This window comes from Chamaea fasciata, unplaced genomic scaffold (assembly GCF_029207755.1).
Source record: "Chamaea fasciata isolate MVZ Bird 193981 ecotype frontalis unplaced genomic scaffold, bChaFas1.0.hap1 SCAF_10, whole genome shotgun sequence".
Lineage (NCBI taxonomy): Eukaryota > Metazoa > Chordata > Aves > Passeriformes > Sylviidae > Chamaea > Chamaea fasciata.
Window position 1 is genome coordinate 22,905,195 of NW_027094095.1, and position 14,440 is coordinate 22,919,634.

The following is a 14,440-nucleotide window of genomic DNA, read 5'->3' on the forward strand; positions in this document are numbered from 1 at the left end:
GAGCTGCTGGCAGCCGGGGCTCTCAAACAGGATCTGATTGTTCAGAAGTGCGAAGCTCAGGGAATGGCAGGTGTGCCAAGTCCATGACTGCAAGGAATAATGTGCGGTGGGAGCAGGGAGGGCCATCCCAATTTCCCACGCTGCTGGTGCTGTAGTTGGGAGGCTGCCTCACAGCAGAGCCATCTTTCTGTCATTTTTCCCATCAACTGTCTGTCACATCTGCCAATCTAATGATGACCGGCTTAGGTTGACCCTGATTCTGAGGCTTATTAACACCCTTTTGCTGTCAGGCTCGGTGATAGATGGCACATCAGCCCTTGTTTTATTTCATGTAGTGTTCCTGTCGGCCACCCATTACCCCACCCCAGCTCACATGAGTTTGCCGTTTCCAGCTCACCTTGGCAGAACAGGCTCGTCTCTGCAGTATCTTTGTGAGCAGGGGAGGATGGGATAAAGGGTTCCTTCATGCCAGCAGCTCTTAGGCTTTTGCAGGATGGATGAGGCAGTGCCCCATTGTGCTGCCCTGAAAGGGATGGTCCAAGCCCCCCATGAACAAGCTCAGTCAACCCTGCTGAAAACTTCACTTGTTCCAGCTGGGCTGATTTTCTGCCTGTTCAGTGACCTGAACTGGCTCATGAAGGGCTGCAGGTGAGCAAGGGAAACCAGAAGTAGCAGATCTCCCTGGCAACCAGTGGTGACAGCAGTGCTGGGGTGGGTGATGGACCTTGGCTCTGGGTTTCAGCCCTCTGCAGAGCTCCTGCTTGTCCAGCTGCCTCATGCCAGGGACTGGAAGCAGGACAAGAGGCTTGCAGGACAGGCAAGGAAGGCATTGGGACTCCCCCTTCACACATCTTGTGCTCCCTGTTGGAGGACATGGCCCTGCTTGCAGAGCCTTACTGCTCCTGCAATCCCAGGCTAAGGGCAGGGATATCCTTCACACTCTCACGCTGTGCATCTCATCTGCTGGTTGCAGGGTGCCAAGAAGCTCTGTCCTCAGTGTAACACCATCACGTCTCCTGGAGACCTTCGGCGCATCTACTTATGAAGGACCCAGCAGGAGGGCGGGACCCAGCTACTCGGCTCAGCTCATCACGCCCAGGGGGAGAAGAACGACCACAACAAAAAAAAGACGTTTTAAAATTTAAAGAAAAAATAAACCAGAGACTCCAGACATGGACTCGAGGATACAGGAGCAGTGGGGAGCCTCGGCTGCCAGGTCCCGCAGTTTGAGACCTCCTTCAGCATCCGCAGCGGGCAAAACCAAATCCTTTGTTGTGAAGCCCCCTTTTTTAAAACCAGTGTTCCCCATCACCCGTTCCCTGGAGCTGGCTTTGCATTGCGGATGGCTCGTGAGCCCTCCTTTGGACTGTGTTGTTGACCACTCTGCCCCCAGGAGACTGGGGAAGGGACCCTTGGCAGAAAGATGTTAAATAACCTGTAACTTGTGTTCCTTGATCAGTTTTTTGTTTTGTTTTTATTTGTTTTGGTTTGATTTTTTTTTTGTTTGGTTCTGTTTTGGTTTTTTGTGGTGTTCTAGTGATGACTAAAAGGTTTAAAGAAAAAAAAAAAACACACCCAGGCAGAAATGAAGCACATGTAATATAGATTATATATGTTTACAATGTTGTGTATAAATGGGATAGACTCAAACATTACATACTAATAAGTTTCCCTTTCTTTTCTTTGGGTTGTATTTTTTTTAAAGAAGAAAAAAAAAATGAGCAGAGAACATTAAACCCATATTTTTCTTGGTTCAGCAAAGTTTTGGCATTAAAGTCATTAGTTTAAAAAAAGTATATATATACATATATATAATATAAATGGTTTAATGTTCTGTGGTGTATATTTCCTCATTCAGATATGAAGTTAACAGCTTTTAGTAATGGCTGTAGCATTGCCCATAACTTACAGAACTTATGGGGAGTAGAGGAGGTGGATTTTTGTCATTAGTTGTAGCTAATGGGGCTATTTATAATAGAATCGTTATCCCTGGAAAGACACAGCTTTTAACTCCTCACCGGGGGCCAGGCAGGACAGGGGGGATCTGGCTCAGCCCCCTTTATCTTTCCCAGCTGGGGAAGGGGCAAATGGTGAGGAGCTGGAAAGAGGGAGTCTGTCAGAGCACTGCCCTCCCCCCTGGCTGGGAGTGTCTGCTCGGGGGTCCAGCTGATCGCTGTGCTCCTCCAGGCCACAGCCCCATGCCCTGCCCTGCCTGCCTTTGCTTTCCTCCTCTGGGCAGCATTTCCTGGCTGAGGATGCCTGGGCTGCTCGGGATGGTGCTGAGGCAGGACAGTGGGGATGGCAGGGGACGGGATGGTCCTGCTGGTGGCTTTGTTCAGAGAGGCTCAGCCAGTTCCCTTGCAGTTCCCCTGCAGAGCCAGCCCTGCCCTGCTCTCGCTTCCCCCACCTCGCACTCTCCTGCAACTCTTCCTCCAGCTGAGACGCTCTCAGCTGGACCCAGAGGCCCCCCACAGCCCCAGCTTCTTCCACGCAGTCCCTCATGCTTGTCCCTGTCTCCCGTATCCTCAGCCTTAACCAAAGCTGCCATCTGGCCTGTTTTTTTGTTGTTTTCTTTTATTGTCAGGATCCAAAAAAAAGATACTGACTCATTTCCCAAGGCCTTGGGACTTCTCCCAGCCCCACACTGTGTATCTCTGCCGTGGCTCCCTGGGCAGTTGTGGGGTGCCAGCTCCCCATAGCCAGAAGACAGGGAGATGGGAAAGTTTGTCTGCCCCACTCCTTTCCAAGCAGATCCCACCTGGCAGCACAACGTAGCTGGGGCATTTTAAGACAGTCTGGAAACAGCAGTGGATGAGGGGTTTGGAGTTGGGACCCCAGTGCAGCTGAGCTGAGCTCTGGGTGTTTACAGAGGGAAGGGCTGGGTAGGCAGGATGTGTGGGAGGTGTGACAGTCCCAGTGCTGCTTCAGTGCCCTGAACTCTTTTGCAGAAAACAGTTACAGCCTTGGCATCTCCTTACTGATTCTAGAAGGATCCCACTCCACCCAAAGAAACCCCATATGAAATTGAAGGAGCTGTTATTTCCCCAACGTCTCATCAAAAGCTTACAGTTCCTAATTGGGAGTTTCCCTTGTGTCCAAGCTCATAGCTGTGTGTGGCCTCTGAGACCAGAGAGCTGCAGCCTCTTCTGCTCTGTACCAGCAGAGCTCCTGGGAACCAGAGGAAGTCGAGGCACCCCAGAGGGTCCCACCTTCACAGGGAGACTCTGGGCAGGGGCTGTCACTGCAGGGTAACCCCGCAGCCACAGCACGAGGCAGGGGAAGGGCAGGCATGCACAGCTCAGGCTGGATTTGTAAAGGGAGAAAAACTTGCAGGGCACATGGCTCAGCTGGGAGTGTGCTGGTGCTGAGGTCCCAGAGACGGAGAGGGTGCAGCCAGGTGGGTTTGAGAGGCAGCCAGGAAGGGCAAGAGGGTAGGACACCCCTACCCAGCCGTTCCTTGGAAATAGCCTGGCTCCCTCCCGGGGCTTTCTGGCAGGTGTTGTGGACCAGCCATGTGCTTTATGTAGGTATGTGTAAAACCATATGTAACTAGTCATTGGTTCTTTGCTTTGGGGTTTATTTTTGGTTTCTTGTTTTGTTTTGTTTTGTTTAAATTGTAAAGCCATCCCCTGTTTTCAAGGGGGAGCCTGCAGGGGGAAGGCTGGGGAGAGAGGCATCCCAGTTTGTAACAGGCACCCGCCACTTCCCCTCTTCTGTAATGAGTTTAAATGATTTAAAAAAAAAAAAAAAAAAAAAGTGAAATATCAGAGTTACCTATCTTTGCCCAAAGAATCCCAGTTGCACAAAGCGATATTCCGGTGTGTCAATGATTGTGTGTCAGTGTATACTATACAAAGAGGTACTTGTCACTCCCGTTTGTAAACTACATTTGACATTAATTAAACAAGTATAAATCTTCTCGAGCTCTTTCTGCTTCTCTGTGTTTCCCTTTACAGGCGAGAGGCAGCAGAGACACCCCCCACATGCTGCAGCTCCTGCATGTAAGTAATGTCCCAGAGGGGAGTCCTAGTCCTGTTTGGGATGCAGGGACAGATGCGGGGGGATGCTGGGACATGCGCCAGACCCCACCACGGACGGGTTCCCCCAACTGGTCCCCCCCATAGAGCCAGGAGGGCAGGGTGAAGGGCACCCCTCAGGGGACACCCCCATAATGAAGTCTGCGTTAGCTGGGGGCAGGAGATGCCCAGCCCCAACAGATCTATACATCCTGCATTAGGGGCCTCCAGTGCCGTGTAGGGTTACCCCGACACAGGGCCTGGGAGGCTGCTGGGGCGGGGGGGCAGAGGTCGGGTTCCCCCCGGCACGCGGCTGGCGCCAATGCTTTTGGTTTGCAAACATTTTGCAGATGGGTCAATGGGCTGTTTTCAAACCCCTCCCCATGGCTGTGTCCCCCAGGGATGAGCCGCTGGGGGTCCCCAGGCTGGTGGGAGGAGGCAGTAAGGATGTCAGGGACCTTTTTCCATCTGCTGTGGTAAGGATTGGGAAAGGGTGGGATTTGGCCACTTTTTTGGCTGGCGAGAAGCAGCAAAGCCTCTCAGCCACCCTTGCATCCACTTCCAGCCCAAAGGAGGCCTGAGGCCAGGGTGAGGGGCAGAAACCCTCCCTCCCTACCTACCCCACAGCAGGCTGCTAATATTTTATTTAAAATATCTTTAGGAAGCGGAGGACCATGATGTATCGGATATATTGAGAAAATGCTAATGTGTAATAGCGTGTGTCAGGGGCCTCGTTCATCACCCCGCGCCGCCTTCTGGGGGATCCATATCTAATTAACAGTAATGAATGAGGGAGCCCACCTAATGACAGCCCGCCAGTTTGTTATGGAAATGAGGCAATCCCATTAGGCAAAACACTTAATTAAACAAACTGCTCGGAGTGTAGGCCAGTGCAGGATGGGCACAGGCCCTTTAGGAAACAAGGGGGGCCCTGGTACCCAGCCCTCCACATGCCAGGTTGGGAGCATAGAGGCTGCTGCAGCCTCTAGAACTGGGTGCCCACGGTCAACTCCAGCAGCAGGGGGCTGGGGAAGCTGAGAGGGATCTGCCTGGGGCAGGGGGGGGTCCCAGCTGGGGAGGGGGCAGCAGGGAAGTTCACATCCCCCTCTTGTCTCTCCTTCGATGGGCTTAGAAGCAGCAGAGGCCAAACACAGATTTCCAATCAAACGTGTGTACTTGGCTCCTGCTCTATTGACACTGAAGCAAGAAGGGCTCAAGGTTAATTCCTTATCAATACCCTATTGTCAGCTCATCCATCACTCCACGGGGGCAGGGGCTGCCCAAGCTCTCCCTGCCCCAGCCCCCAAGGGTTGGGAGGGTGACCAAAGGATGCCGTGCCCAACTCTGCCCATCCCAGCTGTGCCCACATAGCCCATCTCTGACGGCGCTGGGTGCACTTGTAGCCGTGTGAGGATGCAGAAATGAGAGGATGGGGGGTCAAGTCCGAAGGGAAGGGGATGGAGGGATGCCCATGCCCCAGGCTGGGTGAAGGAGCTGTGTGGGTGTGCTGGACAAGAGCATTGGGAGACGGATCAGGTGGTGGCTGTGCGCCCCCATTTGTGCTGTCGTTTCCTAATTGTGTCCTAAGCCCCCAGCCGTGTGTGCTGGGGGGTCCTGCCAGCCTTTTCAGAAGAGTGGGACTATGCTCAGCTCCTTTCCTAGGGCCTGGGGACTACAGGGAACGCAAGGGAGCGCCAGAGTCCTGATGCATGGAGCACCCAGAAGTCGGGCCATGGTCTGCCTGATCACACTATTACACAGATTCACTCAAAAACAGATAGCCTTCGCTGGGTGATGGAGAGGGAAGTAAAAAAACTGAAGAATGGGATCTAGTACAAATTCCAGAGGCAAGTAGCCCTAGGGAGAGATTCTGTTCCGTATTAACTCACAATCTCTAGTTCTTGTCATCGGAGTTAGTTCTTGCTGGTCTTTTTCCTTGACCCAAGAGGAGACCTTTTGCAGGAGATGATCTCAGGCACTCAGAAGTGCTGGGCTGAGCCGTGCTGTTGGGGTCTTCGCCAGGATCTGCTCAGCTGTCTCCTAGACTAGAAAGCTCTCCATGCCGGAAAGAGGGGTCCTGCTGCCACCTCGTGGAGCTGTTCCCGCCCGGCACGGGGCTCCGCGGGGTCTGCACAGCCGCCCTCGCACAGCTCCTCCACATCACCTCCACAGGCAATGGAGACCAACCTCCCTCCTTCACTTCTTGGGATGCAGCACGGGCTTGGATTGCGTGGTTTCATCCCATCCCTTCCCACTTTTCCATCAACGGCAGAGCTCCACACATATGCCTGCAGCATCCCAACAGGCATGAAAATGGGACCTCAGCCGACACACCTTTAAAACACCGTTATGAGGTGTGGGCACAGGTCAGTCTCCACCCAGGAGCCTAATTTGAATTACTTGTGCTGCATGATGTTCCCCCAGCTCCAAAAGCTGAACCCTGGCTGGCTGCATCCTGCCCTTGGTCTGCTCCATTCCCCGTTCCCCGCCACAGCCTCTCCGAGTGCTGCAGGGAGCTCTGGCTGCAAAGACACCCTCCAGCCCAGCCACAGGGGCCACCCTGACCACTAAGTGGCTTTTTTTGTTTTTCAAAACCATCCTGTAACATCACTGCCTGGGGGGAGAGAAGGCAGCACAGGGGAGCAAGCCAGGAGTCAGTTCCCTCACAGGAAACACTCAAATGGATTTTGTTAGTGAGGGAAAGTTAATTTTGCTTTACCACAACTATGGCAGCCAGCTGTGAGCATCCTCCTCTCCCACCACTGCTGGTGTTCCACCCACACTATAATTCACAGTCTGCACATGAGGGCTGGACTGCAGGAAAACAACCTCTGGGCTACATCCCACTCCCTACCTTTGAGGCAAGCCCAGAGATGCTGCATTTTTTCCTCCCAATGAACAGATCTGCACTGCCCCTCCTCCCCATAGCTCATCTCAGAGATTTACCTGGATTTGCTAAGATAGCACAACCTTTGGGCTTTCAGTGTTCAGGCTGAAGCTCTTTAGGAACACCAGCTGCACCAAACCGTGACAGTTTAGCAAGGATTAAGGGTCTGAGGCTGGGTTTTTGTAAATCCAGTAGTGCTTGGATCAGTTCTCAGCCGTGTGCCTTCAGGCTCCAAGTTATTAACCTTCTGTTTCAAATAAGCCACAGGAATACGGAGGGCAGGAAGGTGGGGGCACACGCAGTACAGGAAAGCAGAGGCCAGCATATCACACAGTGCTCACAATCAGAATTAAAACTTGCTGGGACTCAGAAAACAAAACTCACTCAGAAAACTGGTGCTGTAAATCACTGGCTTGCCTGAGATTATCCTGCACTCAGAGAGCTGTGTACACAAATCACCTCCAAATTCCAAGTCACTTTTTCAGCAGTGGAAATGCCTGTGAGCACATTCCTGTTTGCAAAGCTCAGGACACCTCTGACTGCAGAGCTCCAGCAGGCAGCACTCACTCCCTGCCTGCTGCCCTGGAAAGTGGGGAAGTAGAGCTGAGCTGGGGAAATGGCAACACCATGGTGGGGAGGTGAAAGTGGGGAAGGAAGATGCAGCTGACATGTGAGGCTCTTCCCAGAGGAAGCTTCACCATCCTGTGAGGCAGGAGCAGAGGGTTTAGCTCCAGCTCCTGCCAGCCATGTTCTGCAACAGCCCGAGTCCTTAAACAGAAGTTCAACACCCGCAGCAATAAACTGGAAAACAGCAGATTCCCAGGAACAACTGTATTAATTCAGAGGTGTACATTATGGAGTGTTTAACTGATCTGTAAATACTGAACCTGTAGAAACCAGCATGAGGGCAAGTGCCGGTTAATAGCCTTTATCACCTCTGTTCCCTAAGAGTGTTCACAGTGCCACAAACAGGCTGGATGGCGAGAAAGCCCAGCCCAGATCTCTGAAAAGGCAGATGAACACATCACAGCTCAGGAGTTACAGCACTGACAGCACAAACCAGGGGCCTGCTTTAAAAAGCTGGGAGATCTCTGATGGGCTTTCTGGAGAGAGGGGACCATGCCTGGATTTTGCAGGTCCAAACCCGAGAAACAAGAACTTCTCCATGAAAAGGGGAAGGCTGAAGGCTCTTACCACAGGGTAACCCTCACACTGTCACAGTGAGAGCTGGAACTAGGATCACACCTACAGAAGACTGGATCCCAAGCAACAAGGGCTCCTGTGTTGGAGCCCTTGTTGCTTGGAGACAGTTTTCACTTTTAAAAAAATCAAAAGACAAGCCAGGTCATCAGGCCCTTTTCAGTTAATTCTCACTTATCCCATATATAGCCCAACCCTGCCTCGAAAACCATGCCCATCAGGGAGTTATTCTGCTGTAAATGAGCGTTGTCACAATAGTTTGCTACAAACAGCTGTGTGGTCACCACTACCGCTCACCCTGTGCTTTCGCTTCTGTGAGGTGTTACAGTTCTTGTTTAAAACTTCCAAATTATTTTAGTGCTTCCCAAGGACCTCCCCCTCTGTGTTTCAATCCAGAACAGCAGCAAGAGTTTTGTAATTGTGGATGACAGCACCCCAAGGGTGGGTAAGACCAGCACAGCCACCCACTGGCAGAACCTCTTGCAAAACTCCTCGTGCTTTTTCAGTGCCTACCTCTCTAGGGCAGCTCCTTGTTCAAGCAGGCCCATGTCACGGCCCTCCAGAGCTTCTTCCTGGCAATTTAAAGTTGGCTAAACCTGTTCACCATGCTATTAATTAGCTTGCTATGACATAGCATAAACATATCAGCAGGCTCTCCTCTGTCTTTATCCCCACTTCTCCCCCAAATAAACAATAAAACCTCAACCCAAACATGGATGAAGTACAGTGCAATGAGCTACTTTTTCACTAGGTGGAAGGAATTAATTTCTTGTACAGGTTGCATGGACTGCAAAAACTGATCATCTGAAAAGAACATTATGGACAAAAACGTATTTCATGGTCATTTGTAGGCTGGAGGTGATTTAAGAAATATCCAGTATAAAGCATAGCTCCAAGAGACAGTTCAATTTTCTTCTGCAATTCCACCTTTCTGTTTCTGGGGTCTGGCACAGCTGTAATCCTAAAGTTTCCCTGAATATCCAGATGCCATATATAGGCTGCTCAAAGACATACAATAGCAAATCAGTAGCTCTCCAAAAAAGCAAACTACTCAGTAGAACCCACAAAACATCAGAAGGAAGAGAAACAAAACACTAGACACATTCAAAAATGTTAGCTTAAACCTCTGGGTTGAAGAACACAAAAGTTATCACAAACATCTGAGCTCCCACCAAGGATCAGAGAGCTTTGACTGTTTTATCTCAGCTCTTTAATGGAACCAAATGACAGTCTGGTCATACTGCCCTACACACGCCTTTTCCCGGTCTTACACTTGGTTTCAGGGCCTGATCTCCAGCAAGGACAGTACAACAAGAGTTGGAATGCACTGAGAAAAGCAGAAAGCCCTGCAGATTTGGATCTGTTTGCTCACTGCAAGAAAAAAGAAATAGCTGAGGAAAAAAAAAAAAAAAACAACAACGAAGACATGGAAGAGCTGTATTGTAAAATTAGTACAAGCAACAGAACATGCACATTGGACACTGGGGACAAGGAGACAACACGGAAAGCAGAGAACAAGAAGAGACAGGAAGAAACAAATAATACTCAGTGTGAGACTCTGGGTCTGTGACACCTTGGTAAAGCACATCAACACGAACCATGACAGGATTTCACCTTCAGGACTTTAAATTAATCCGTATCTACGTTCTGCTCTAACGTGGCTGGTCCAAAGGCCAGGCTGGAGGCTTTCAGCCTTGTAGGGGAAAAAACAAACCAAACAAACAAGAAACCTCTACTTTCCTCGCTTCAAAGACACAAAAGCAAAGGGGGTGACGTTTCCCATGGGAGCTGAGCAAGCAGAGGCAAACACTGAAGGTCGTTAGCGCCCTAAGGAGCTGAGCCCCCGACACAGTCAGACAGGAAAGTCGCGCAGAGGCTGCAGTAATAGGTGGGGTACACCCGCATGTGGCTGACGTGAGGCGAATCTGAGAAGTCCACAGCTTTCACAGGAACACCGAGCTGCTGCCGGGCGTCAGCCATGAGCTGAACCTCGCTGGCCTTGATGATGAGATCAGCCTGGGAGTAGAGGTAGAGCTCGGGCCAGCGCGAGGGCGCTTTCAGCAGGGCGTCAAAATGGCTCTCGTGGATGAAGCGGGTCAGGGGGTACAGCAGGATCCGCAGCACAACGGCCGTGCTGGCGAAGGTGAACAGCAGGAAATACTTGAGCAGCACATTCATGGAGACCAGGACAGCTGCCAGGGCACGAAGGGCTCCTCGCAGGTTTCTTCTGCCAGGGGCGCTATCGAAAATGGTGCCAGCTACTCTGAGGTTCTTAAACGGCTTGTGGGTGTGGAGCGCCTCGATGACGTAACGGTACAGCATGGCACCACCATTGCTGAAAACATGGAAAAGAACCGGTCTGTTTTCAACACTGTAGTCAAAGAGCAGCTCCAGGAGTTGCCTGGCTGGGGTCTGCAGGGATCTGATTCCAAAGGTCTCAGAGAAGAATATCATCCTCCATGGAGCCGTGTAACGGATGACTGTGCATCCCTAAGAACAACAGAAAGAGATCCCACACACATTTAAGCTGTGCTGCAAATTACAGAGAGTAGGCAAGCAGCAGTACCAAAATCATGAAAATCTGGGACAGGTTTCCAACAGAAACCACAGGGCCAGAAGGAAGTCTTTAGTGTCAGCAGCAAGGCACTGACACATACACAGATTACATTAATCATAATAGCACAGAGTATTAGGAAAAGGCCTCTGCAGTGGGAGAGGCCTGGCTTTGGTCATGTCTGAAATCCTTTCAAATCCTATGCTAACTGGCACAACCCCTGAGGACACTGCCACCCATTTTTGGGGGTGTTAATCCTCACCCAGGAGAAGAAAACCATCTCCCTGATTCACAGACCTTCAGTATCAGCCGTTTTGGTAAGAGGAGCCTGCTCTGGTACACATCCAGCTCATCACACTGAAGCAAATTGAAGAAGAAAGAGGAACGTCCTCCTCTCCTTGGGTGCACTCGTTCACAGCTGTCTCTAAGAATCCAACACTGACATGATATTTTTGTAGACCCTCCTGAAACACTCCAGCTGTGCAAAGAAAGAGCTCTGACTGAAGAACTCAGAACTCCTGAGCAACTGCCTTCACACTTAAGTCCTTACATTTAGGTATAGATTTGGAAACAGGATCTTGGAGGAGTTTCAAAATGCAGCAGATGGAACTACATTTATACATGTTTTAGACTTTTTCTGTCACCTGAGCTCCCCGACATTACACACTGACAAGCACAAAGCAAAGTCACCAAAACACCCCCCCAGAGCTCCCTAAACAGTGAATGAGAAAGAAGAGGATAGCAAGTTCTCAAATCAAAGCCTTCTCTACCATCTTGCCATGGCTATAGCCACTTCCTCTCAGTGAGCTAAGAAAACCCATCCTCTCCTTTCCCATTTCTATGATCTTTCCGAGAGAAAAGTATTTTCCAAGATGTTGTTAGGCTGCCCTGTAACGTGCTCCTCATCCACTCAGCAGCACCTTAAAGCCACTTAACAACTAATTCCCAATTAATGACTCCTGCCCTGGATTACACATTAACAATAGACTTGTTAATGTACAAACTTTATCACCTACAGTTGGAACAGATTTGGATAAATACAAGATTCCTTTTATGCTGACCAAGAAAAAAAAAAATCTAATGTTTCACTGGGTCCCCATTCTACAAGCTGAGATCATTCCAGTAAAATACAGTATTAGAAAGGACAACATCATAACTTAGGGAACTAGCAGTAGGACAGATCTCTCTAGTTCAAACACAAGGAATTCCTAGTGGGCAGCTATGACTATCACAGGATGCCTGTTTCACAGACAGGGTAAAATTAATTTGGCTTAAAAAATTTAGATGAATCATTTTCACAGGAAGAGCCAAAGGCACAACAGATGCAGATGTGTTCTGTCAGTTCCCACCCCAGCCTCACCACGTCTGTGCTGTGGCCTAACAGCAAGCAGTAAACACAGAATCATTCCCTGCATGTTTACCTGCTTGGAAAACTAACACAGTTCACGTCATTCCTGAATAATCTCACAACTTTAAAAGCCTTAAGATACTTCAGTGAGTCACACAGTAGCTGAAAATTTCTCCAAGGAAGTATTTCTGTCTTAGCTGCACACACAAAGGTGACATCAGCAGCTGTTAGATAACACTGTCCGGGCTGTGAGAGACAAGGACCTTTCAATGACAGGAGAACTCTCACTCGCTCCCCATGAGTGAGACTGAGAGAGGCTTCAGACTTTATCAACAAGCAGAAATAAAGCAGTTTCACAGTATGACAGTGTCATGAAAATACAGACAGGCTACTCACCTTCTGGCTGTAGATTGCGCTGTATTTGGCCAGGTATTTGTCCTGGCAGCCGGCCCAGCCTAGGAGGATCACCACAGGCTGGCCCTCGGCAGGCTCCTTCTCTGTACTGCCGTCTGAAACAAATCACAAGTGTTACAGAACTGCCCTCCAGTCTACCCGAATCAGAACCTACAGCAACTTGTCTGGTTAGAGAAGTTTAAAGGCAGTGGTGAAGCAAGTATAAGGTTGACTTCTCGGTCAGTTACGAGTGTTGCCTCACGCCGGTTTCACTGCGTGGGCGCGCTCTGCAGCTCAGCACAGCTTCAGCCCCTGCAGCTCGCACCGCTCTCCAGTGACGCAAAGCCAGCACCGGACTGATCCCTACGGGCGGCGAGACCTCTCCTCCCGCCTCCCGGCGAGACAGCAGCAGCTGCTGCCACTTCCAGGGGGAACACGGAAGCGTCCTGCCCTGTCCTCCAGGGACTGCCAGACACCTGCTAGGGCACCAATGCCCCAAGGCTCTTCCTCCCATGCCCCAGCCCGCTCCCCACTTCCCCGCCCGCAGAGGCCCCCTACTCCCTGCTGTCACTGGTGTCCCCGGTCCCGCTCGCCTCCGCACCGCGGGCCTGTCCCGGCTCCAGCTCCACCACGGCCGCCTTCAGCCCGCGGGTGCCCATGGCCGCGCTCCGCGCACCGGCCGCCGCTTCCGCCCCCCCCGGAAGCTCCGCCCACCTCCCTCCCCGCAGCGAATGGGAAGGGAAAGCGCCCACCCCGCCTCATCATCCGCTCCGCCCCTACCCTCCTCCCACTTCCTTAGCAACGCGCCCTTAGCACCGGCCCAGCGCCCCGCCCGCTAGCCACCCATTGGGCAGGGAGAGGAAAGTCGGGCTGCGATTGGTTCAGCCGCTTGTCAGTCATTGTATGGGGTAACCGCCCCCTCAGGGCAGGGGCGCGGGAGTGGGGGCTGAGGCGGGCGGGGGCCGCAGGGCCGGGATGAGGGGGATTGTCGGGCCTGGAGTGGGGATTGTGTAGTCGGCGGTGCCGGGGGATACGGCGGGCATGAAGGTCGAGAGGGGTTACTGGCCCTGATGTGGGTGTTTGGGTCAGGAGGGGCTGGGCACGCGGGTCAGGGAGTGTGTCAAGGACCGTAGGGCCTGGAGTGGGGTTTGGGGTGTGAGGGAGCACAGGGCCTGTGGTTGGGCTGGATCAGGCCTGTGGGATGGTGGCCGGGGGCAGGGAATGCTGAGGTTGCAGTGGATCAGACGAGGCAGGGCTGGGATGGAGGCAGAGGGCAGTGCAGGGCCTGCCTGGGGGTGCGGCTGTGCCGGGGTGGGTTTGGGGCTGTGGCCGGCTTAGCAGTGGGGCTGGGAGTCAGGACATGCGGGTGAGAGGGAGGCCGGCGGGACTGTGGGTTGAGGGGCTGGGGATATTGGAGTACACTGAGGAAAGTGCACTGTGCGTGGGAGGACTTGAGGTGTGCCAGGAAAGGGTAAGACCTGCCAGGGAAACAAGCCCTCAATTCTGCCTGAGGCTGGGCACAACATTCATGTTGCAAGATGCAAAGGTAACACCAAATCACTGCCACTCTGTCCTTCCATGAGTCCAAGGCTAACATTCCCTGGCACCTCACACTCAGTCTGAGGCTGAAGCAGCACGAGTCTGCCTTTTGATCTCAGTCTGATGATTTAGCAGTACTCTGGACGTAAAGAACTGCTGAATTGCCAGAGCCAGTTCCTAAATCACCTTTTTTTTTTCTTGGCAAGAATAAAGCCTTGCCCTGACCCAGCCTTGTTTTGATTATTAGGTCCAGTGGACTGGGTGGCAGCCCAGCCCCGTTGACAGCAGAGTTTGAAGCCAACGACCAGGGGTTCCATGCTGATGTACAGTGCTGAGTACATGCTGATTACACTGACAAACGATTCAGGCAAGTCATTTAACTTCCCTGTGCCTGTATGTTCCCATATGTAAAATGGTCATAATAAAAACATTAATGTACATTTTCAGGGTACTTTGCAGGGTTGGTTTAAAGACCCCTATGTCAGCAAATGCTGTTATTACAG

At 51.5% G+C, this 14,440-nt stretch overlaps 2 protein-coding genes across 8 annotated transcripts in view; one reads left to right on the plus strand and one right to left on the minus strand.

Moving 5' to 3' along the window:
• RNF220 (ring finger protein 220) overlaps positions 1 to 3,918 on the plus strand; it is a 221,193-nt gene extending 217,275 nt beyond the window's left edge. For all 6 annotated transcript variants that reach the window (XM_066192698.1, XM_066192701.1, XM_066192700.1 and 3 more), the window contains one exon: positions 974 to 3,918. In XM_066192698.1, the coding sequence (XP_066048795.1) occupies positions 974 to 1,045 (72 nt within the window). In that variant the 3' untranslated portion in view covers positions 1,046 to 3,918. The remainder of the gene's footprint in view (positions 1 to 973) is intronic.
• A 3,639-nt stretch (positions 3,919 to 7,557) lies between these two features.
• TMEM53 (transmembrane protein 53) lies at positions 7,558 to 13,086 on the minus strand. Of its 2 annotated transcripts, none has more exons than XM_066192705.1 (3): positions 13,000 to 13,086; positions 12,402 to 12,514; positions 7,558 to 10,593 (listed from the first exon to the last, which is right to left on the minus strand). In XM_066192705.1, the coding sequence occupies exons 1-3, from the start codon at positions 13,055 to 13,057 to the stop codon at positions 9,931 to 9,933; spliced, it is 834 nt and encodes a 277-aa protein (XP_066048802.1). In that variant the 5' UTR covers positions 13,058 to 13,086; the 3' UTR covers positions 7,558 to 9,930. The 2 variants fall into 2 exon arrangements, with proteins under 2 accessions (XP_066048802.1, XP_066048803.1); XM_066192706.1 differs by having other exon boundaries at positions 12,992 to 13,086.
• Between the last annotated feature and the right edge of the window lie 1,354 nt (positions 13,087 to 14,440).